Raw genomic sequence first — 8,685 nt, 5'->3', positions numbered from 1 at the left:
TTAATCGTTGGTTTTCCATCTATTTCAATGCAAGTCAATTTGGACGATAACCATAGTCAGATCGCTCATCGGCCAAATCGCTGACATCGCCAAGTGTGTAGGGCCCATAACTTCCTTGCAGGGAACAGATCTAGGACCCAACTAAACATTTGTGTAAAGGCTGTTCTCCAAATGCAGACACATACGCTTTTGTACAGCGATATCAAGAATACCAGTAGACTAACCAGAGATGACAAGGAACTTTGCAAACCATTAATAAAGCAAAGCCTGATCACAAACTAAATTGCAATGGTCACTATTAGGTTTACACTATAGCGACTGCATGGGCCACAGTTAGGGTGCTGCACCGGTGGGAAGTACAGCCATCTCTGCCTAGCAGTTTACAACAGTGGTCAAAATTAGAAGAGGGGAATTGCTAGTTAGCATTTCACAGTTCTATTAGACTGAAGTGTAGCTGTTGGACAGTGTTCAACTGTCATTGCAATCTCTGTTCCTACTTTGGTAACAGCATATGTCACCAAATAGCAAACAAGTATCCTGGCTCGCTTACTGCTTTCACATTATTTGTATACGGGTGTTTCCCAGATGAAACCTGGCTTGAGACTCCTTTCAGACTTGCAGCCCGACCCAGCATATTGATGGGTTGGTGATGTCCCAGCCGACGCTACAGGAGGCGGCACTTTCAAGATGATCATCTCCCAAGTGCCGTCTCCTCCTACGCAGAGAATTGGTGTCGGAACGCCTTGGCATGGCTTACCCGGTCACACTGCACCGCATCCCGGGTTATTTCCTGCTTCAACCCAGGTCGCGACCTGGGATGAAATGCCGGGACCCTCAACCCAGGATATTCCTACAGGATCCTTTTAGGCCAAGCAAAAACCCGGGTTGTTGCGTGTTCATATGCAATAACCTGGGAAATTTAGGTTAGTCTGAATGGGGTGTCAGTCAATAAGCATGATGCCAGTGAAAAATATAAGGCACAGCACCCCAAGATGGCAAATGACTACAGGAGCATCCTACAGGATAACGGTAAAAGCCTTTTCAAGGAGATTTAGATGAGATATAGTAAAGGATGACCACGAGGAGCAACCACTGACTATTTTGGCTTCTTTATAGCGTCCATCCACCCTGTCTTCTCGTTCAAAAAAATAAAAATCTAACTGCACAACAGAATGCCAGTCCATAACAGCTGATCAGGTTTCACATACCTAAGCTGAACGCTCAGTTGGACAGGGCCAACTTTACAGTCCATTTCCTGTCATTGTATTTCTATGAACCAGGATGCCTTCAACATACTGCGCTAAATATACCAACACTTTATAAAGTATAATTATGACAAATGGTATCAGAGTCCTTGCAAACGTGTAGTTATACCGCAGCTGTTAAGACTCATTTTGCCGATTGTACAACACTCATGAGTTTGCAGGTTGGCTGTGCTTGAAGTTACCTACTTTCACCAAATGAAAGAGGCGGCAAAGAGAAGGGAAAAAAACAACTCTGAATAAAAAATCTCTTTATTGTCAGATTGGTTTGGAAGCAAATATATTACAACTTTTTTTCCTTTGTAAAATACAGTACCAACTTAACATACAGTTGCACTTTGTATAAAAACTCCAACTTTATTCAAAAAGATGAGTAAAATATCTGGAAAAATAAACCCACAAACAAAAACCGTACACAAGCCCTTTAAAACTAATCTCATTTGTACTGTACCCTACTGTTTTATTAAACTGTATTAAAATGAAATGCTCAGATAGATGTTACACTACTCTTTCATCTCATACTTTGGAATGTTTGCATTGCATTAAACAAAGTGTAGAAAACCCTTTGATTAAGTGTCATACATTCATAATCCGCAAACCAGGAATGTACAAGTATTGAGTCTAACTTTTACACATTGCATAGCTGTGGTGCCTCCTATGATTTCAGTGCAAAATGTACATTAAAATGCATAACAAATGTGCCAGTTTAGTCCGATTATGCATTAAGAAACTATACAATATGGAGGCAGCCATTTTGTGGGTTAACCAATACTCCTGAGAAAGCAGTTCTAAATGCCAGGTTGCATTCTCCTGAACCGGACGTCAGCTAATAAAATGTCCGCTGTCATCGTATGTAGTCAGCAGGTACATTTTATGCCAATTCCTAGCTGTATAGTGAGAAATATGGGAGGAACACATTGCACTTTAGAATCCATGATGCTTTCAGGGTTGTTCTTGGCCAACCAAAACTGAAGGCTTCAGATGTACCAGGACTTTGGGCATTTTTTCCAGTTAACTTCTTGGTTTCTAAGAGGACTTCCTTTCCCCAAAAATGAATTTAAAATACATTGCACCTGAAAAAACTACTGTTTGAGAGCTCTATAATGAATAGCACCTACAGGCTTAAGAGAAACTTGATTTTATATAAAAATTATACAATATTAAAAAATAAATGGTTTATGCAGTTCCTGTGCAAAACAATGTATATATCCTGCAGAACCACCTACCCGCTTGCCCTCAATAGCCTGTAGTGCAACGTATAAGATAACCTGACTGAAATCAAGGTTTAAAAGTCTTACAATGCATAAGAAACAGTGTACACAGCTTTAAATATCTATGAACAGACATGGAATGTTTTACATTAATACAGTGAACTTCACAATATTATTTCAGAAAATAGTATCTTGAATGTTTGCTTTAGATTATGTAGTTTACACAATAGAATTAAATCACCGGAATGCCTGAGATATCAAAGATGCAAAATACCCAGAATGCTCGCTGGAAAGCCCCACCCAGTTTGGATCCCCCCCCCCCCGTGATTTGTTTGTTTGTTTGTAGTGTATTTAGTTCAACCTATGCCTGGAATGCACAACATTGGTCAAATGCTGCTGAACCGTTAATTCAGCTACCAGAGAAAACAGAGTAAGTCCATTTAAATGCATGAAAACCTGTTGTCGAGAGAACAAATTTGATAGCTGCCCGGCCATTCACTCAGTCCTCTTAGCGCAAGAAAGCGGAGGTGTCAGACAACTTGAACTTCAAATATCTCCCTGCTTCAGCAGTGGCTTAGAATGTTAAGACCCCAGGGAAGGAACATTCACAAGAGTTGGTGATCGTAGACACTGAACCCCTGCACTTGTTAGAGTGCAGGGTAGTCTCATTACTGTTTTATCACTGGGCAGAGCTGTGATGGAAGAGTACTTTTTGAATTCATTTTTTTTTTTCTTACAAGACCAAGCAAAATTCTACAGAGGCCTGCAAAGAATACAGGCAGAAGCTCACCAGATAGTATTTGCATTAATGACAGCAAATACAGAATTACTATTGGCAGTATGAAGGCAGACTTAAATGGTGGTTTTACATTACACAGTGCCATATATCCTTGTTACTCACTCAACCTGTAAAACAAGCACCTCAAAAAAGGACAGAAGCCTGTACTAGTTCCTGGACTATCCTGGGAGTAAAATCTTTCTTCAAGTAAAGTGAAGAAAAAAAAAAAGGAGAAAAAAAAAATAAGTCATTTTTTTTTCTAATGTGGGCAACTTTAAATATTCTTTTATAAAAAAAAATTGGGGACAACCATTTTAAAAAGAGCATCTTTACACTAAATACAGCAATGTATCCCTATTACCAGGACAGCTAACAGAAATTAAGGCTCAGCCATACACAGCATAAAAAAAACTTGAAGAAACTCTGCATTAATCAGAATCATCTTCATCATAATAACGATTTCTCTTGATTTGGTCTTCCACGCTGAGTTCTTCCACTTCCTCTCCTTCCCAGTAACCAATATCTTGAGACTTGCGGTTCTGAACTGGAGAAAGGTCCTCCTTTGTCATCACTAGATCTTCTGTGCTTGAGTGTTTAGAAAGAGGGGATTCTTCAGGGGAGAGTTGCTGTTTGAAAACCTCCATCTCTGAAGAGTCCTCATTTTCAAAGAAGCTTTGATCATCGCTTTTATTAGATGTACCTTCCTTGGCTTCAGTTGGTTTGAGCAATGTGTCTGTAAGATCTGGTGTGGGCAGTCTCTCTTTAGTGACTTGTTTTTCTTCAGGCTCTCCTTCAAAATCATCCTTAAAATTTAAGGAATCAAACTTTTTCAATACAGGTGATGGCATAGACAAGCCATCTGGCTCTTTCTGACTTTTGGCGACGACTGGTTTTGCCACACTTAGCGTAAATGGACGGCTGCGCTCTTTGAGAGAGGATGTTCTCCTGAGTTTCTTCAGTTCAGAGTATTCCTCGCTTTCGGTCTTCACAAGGTCCTCAGTTGGTGGCCATTTTGGCTTGAACACTTTAACATTCTCTTCTGCAGAAGCTCCTGAGCCAGAGGACTCAGTTGGAGGTGGCCAAGCAATTTTCAGCTTTTTAGTCTCCACCTGTTTTTCGTGTTCATGTGCATTACTACTAGTTTTGGCTTCCATGGATGCTGCCAGGACACCAACCTTCGCAATTGGTGCTTCTTCTACAACAGGACTACCAGGATCTTCAGTGGTGTTATTCTGTTGGACTGTGTTCTCCTGGTTTTCACCAGAGTCCTTCTTACCCTCCCACAGTTCTTTGTGGGGCTTGTGCCCAAAGCCTTCGTCGTAGTTCCCTTTAGACTTGAAAAGCTGGTTAAAGTGAGGCTTGCAATAGGCATTCCCATGCAGGGAGGCATAGCTCCCAAGACTGTTAAAAGAACAAAAAACACAATATAATATTACTGTAACAAAAAAACACCCATATTAGTATTCTAAATGAATCTGGTTACTAAAGCCGGATAACACATTATCCAACTATCAGGGTCTGTCAGACGATAATTGGATAGTTGGCATGAAGGCACATTTGGAGCCAGTAAACTGCTTTAAACACTACTGCAGACAGATCAGGAAGACGATCTAGCAGTATAGCAGTCCCAGCTTCCCAATCCCACTGTAGAGATCAAAAGGTACCATTGAGCAATTTCTTGCTTAGCGTGTACTTTTTGCGGTCTACAATGTGATCTGGAATAATATAGAGTGCCCACCAATCCGAAAATTGCCGTCTGATTTGAGTGTTTATTGGATTGGCACACTGTCTTGTGTAATGTGTACCGAACTTAAGAGTTGGCTATCAATTAATGAGGATTCAGAGCTACTATTATGGTTTTGTAAACTTGTATGCATAGCCAGGTGGACGGTCACAGACACGGTCGCATCCTGACTGAGCTGTTCTGCTCCGTCCTCCCGCTGTTAATCAGGAAATCCATCATGATTATGTGTACAGTGCCTCAGTGGGAATCTTAGGACACTGATGGGTGAGGGGAAAAATTATGCCACTGGGGATCCATTACAAGTAGAGGTATGAGGTGGAGAGGTAATGCCATAGCTGATCTATTGCTGCTGGGGAATCCATTGCCACTGAGGGGCAGAAAAGGTACTGCTACAATAGGGACATACTGGACGAACAAAGAGGCGGAGGGGGACTAGTGATGCAAGACACCAAAATAAAATATGTTAATGTTTTTTTTATAGGAAGAAAAAAAAAAAAAAAAAGGAAGGAGAAAACTATGCCAGGTAAGTGGTTCATAATTATCAAACTGTAGTATTTACACAAATTATACAGTATTCTCTCAATGTCTTATGTAAAAGACAACAGAAAACTACCTATTACCAGACCCAGGGCACAGCATGCCAGTCTAGTGCTAAGAGAAGTGCAATCCTTTGCATGCATCCCTTTGGCGATCATTTAAGATGTGGGATGCGTCTCGACATTTGTGATACAGTGCGTTAAAATGAAAATGTTGCATCTACTCTTCTTTTAAAGAAGGTCTTCCATTAATTGGCAATACTCAGGTGTTTCAGCAAGTCAGCTGTACTTTTGTCCAGTTATGTGAACAGAGCTAGAATCTGAAATACAGATCACTAACCCACAGGCAGAATACACAGACTGTGTCCCATCCATGTCCAGTTAAGTGTTTTCTCCAGCATCATTTCTCTACACACTATCTAAACAGCATCAAGTGTTCTGTACAGACTGAAAAGCTCGCGTACACACCGTAGCTGAAGTCCCTCCCCGGAGCATTCATTAGAACGGAACGTACCTGAGCTTGGTGGAGCAGTGAGTACAGCGGAAGCAGCTGTTGTGATACACTTGCTGATTAGCAAATAGGCGCTCCATTGGGTAAACAGTCTTCTGGCATGCAAAGCAGCTCTCTCTCGCTGGCAGCTGAAACTTCTGTTGAGAACACAATAAATGAATAGCCATTTCTTTAGACATAAAGTCACGCTTTACTAGGACAGCAGGTTTAATGTCCGCAGGAAATAATGAAAAAAAAAAAAAAAGAAAAGAAGAGGATATTTCAAGCAAATGGAAGAACGAACTAAAAACACGGATTTCTGTTCCAGCCCTTACAGTGGGCGCCACAAACGCGATAACCTATAGCTCCATGGACATACACCCCGGATTCTATGGGCTTACATGCGTTAGTGAAGAAAAGGGCCTGTAATATAATAGGTCCAGCCGTAAGTCTGTGGCACTTTTCCTTGTATGGTAATTACCGCAGCTAAATGAATCCTGTCCTTAAACAGAAATTAGTACGAGATTCCGGCGGTCGGGATTCCGGCAGTCAGGAGACAGAAGCCTGGAGCCCTACAGCCAGAATCCTAGCTGCGAGCACAGCGTGTCCCTTCGCGGGCTCCCTGAGTTCACCACGCTTCTGGCCCAGTAGCAACTGAAGGTCGCCACAGGGTTCTATTCCCCTCCGGGTGGTTGCGTGGACCACCACCCAAGATTGGTAACCAGCTGGCGGTCAGGACTCCGACCGCCAGTATTTCAGCTGGTGTCAGGATTCCGGCGTCTGTATTCTGACTGCCGGGATCCCGACAGGCGGTAAATTGACTGCCTCCCCTTAGACAGTGGCCAGGGAAATGTGGGGTGTATGACAAATTTACAGTGAGAATATAACATTTTATTATAGTCTCAAAACCACTTAAATGTAATAGTCTGCAAATTTACTACTAAATCCAAAAGATTAACCCCCCCCCCAAAAAAAATAAAAATAAATGTAATTAAATTGATGCTTCGAAAGTGTACCTTTAACTTGGGGAGGGGTTGGGGAACACAAGTGAAAAAGAAATGTAGCCGCTTATGCTGAAATGAGTTGTACCATACAGAGTCAGAGGGTATTCATGCACTAGCTTACGTCATGTGCTACAAAGGTCACCTGCAATACTAAGATACCTCCTTGGGACGTAGCATGCAGTGAACAAAGCCTTATCATATGACATCTGAATTAATTATGGACTAGGCCAAACATACTGAATGGGTGAATGGAATAATGCAGCATGTAAGAGACACGTACAGAGGGTTGTACGCGCTGCCTGTACTGCAGCTCGGAGGAAGAGGAGGCCAGACTACAGGGGGAGAAGAGAACAGGAGCGAATAGAAGGAATCAGGAGACATAAGCTGGAAGAGAGAAATGACAAAGCAGTCAACAGATTGTGACTTTAAATGAAAAGTAATTCTGATCCACCACATGGAAAATAAGATTTTACTTACCGATAAATCTATTTCTCGTAGTCCGTAGTGGATGCTGGGGACTCCGTCAGGACCATGGGGATTAGCGGCTCCGCAGGAGACAGGGCACAAAACTAAAGCTTTAGGATCAGGTGGTGTGTACTGGCTCCTCCCCCTATGACCCTCCTCCAAGCCTCAGTTAGGATACTGTGCCCGGACGAGCGTACACAATAAGGAAGGATATTGAATCCTGGGTAAGACTCATACCAGCCACACCAATCACACTGTACAACCTGTGATCTGAACCCAGTTAACAGCATGATAACAGAGGAGCCTCTGAACAGACGGCTCACAACAAATAACCCAATTTTTTTGTAACAATAACTATGTACAAGTATTGCAGACAATCCGCACTTGGGATGGGCGCCCAGCATCCACTACGGACTACGAGAAATAGATTTATCGGTAAGTAAAATCTTATTTTCTCTGACGTCCTAAGTGGATGCTGGGGACTCCGTCAGGACCATGGGGATTATACCAAAGCTCCCAAACGGGCGGGAGAGTGCGGATGACTCTGCAGCACCGAACGAGAGAACTCCAGGTCCTCTTTAGCCAGGGTATCAAATTTGTAGAATTTTACAAACGTGTTCTCCCCCGACCACGTAGCTGCTCGGCAGAGTTGTAATGCCGAGACCCCTCGGGCAGCCGCCCAGGATGAGCCCACCTTCCTTGTGGAATGGGCCTTGACAGATTTAGGCTGTGGCAGGCCTGCCACAGAATGTGCAAGTTGAATTGTGCTACAAAGCCAACGAGCAATCGTCTGCTTAGAAGCAGGAGCACCCAGCTTGTTGGGTGCATACAGTATAAACAGCGAGTCAGATTTTCTGACTCCAGCCGTCCTTGAAATGTATATTTTCAATGCCCTGACAACGTCCAGCAACTTGGAATCTTCCAAATCGCTAGTAGCCGCAGGCACCACAATAGGCTGGTTCAGGTGAAACGCTGAAACCACCTTAGGCAGAAACTGAGGACGCGTCCGCAGTTCTGCCCTGTCCGAATGGAAAAATCAGATATGGGCTCTTATACGATAAAGCCTTCAATTCTGATACTCTCCTGGCTGAAGCCAGGGCCAGTAGCATGGTTACTTTCCATGTAAGATATTTCAAATCCACCGATTTGAGTGGCTCAAACCAATGGGATTTGAGAAAATCCAAAACTACATTCA

General features: G+C 42.7%; 1 protein-coding gene across 3 annotated transcripts in view; it reads right to left on the bottom strand.

Moving 5' to 3' along the window:
- Positions 1-1,496: 1,496 nt before the first annotated feature.
- Positions 1,497-8,685, bottom strand: part of LIMA1 (LIM domain and actin binding 1) — a 69,935-nt gene continuing 62,746 nt past the window's right edge. For all 3 annotated transcript variants that reach the window (XM_063952014.1, XM_063952015.1, XM_063952016.1), the window contains 2 exons: positions 6,046-6,179; positions 1,497-4,652 (listed from right to left, as the gene is read on the bottom strand). In XM_063952014.1, coding sequence (XP_063808084.1) covers positions 3,680-4,652; positions 6,046-6,179 — 1,107 coding nt within the window. In that variant the 3' untranslated portion in view covers positions 1,497-3,679. The remainder of the gene's footprint in view (positions 4,653-6,045; positions 6,180-8,685) is intronic.

This window comes from Pseudophryne corroboree, chromosome 2 (genome assembly GCF_028390025.1).
Source record: "Pseudophryne corroboree isolate aPseCor3 chromosome 2, aPseCor3.hap2, whole genome shotgun sequence".
Lineage (NCBI taxonomy): Eukaryota > Metazoa > Chordata > Amphibia > Anura > Myobatrachidae > Pseudophryne > Pseudophryne corroboree.
The sequence above is the reverse complement of the archived record's forward strand: the minus strand, read 5'-3'. Positions and strand labels throughout refer to the sequence as shown.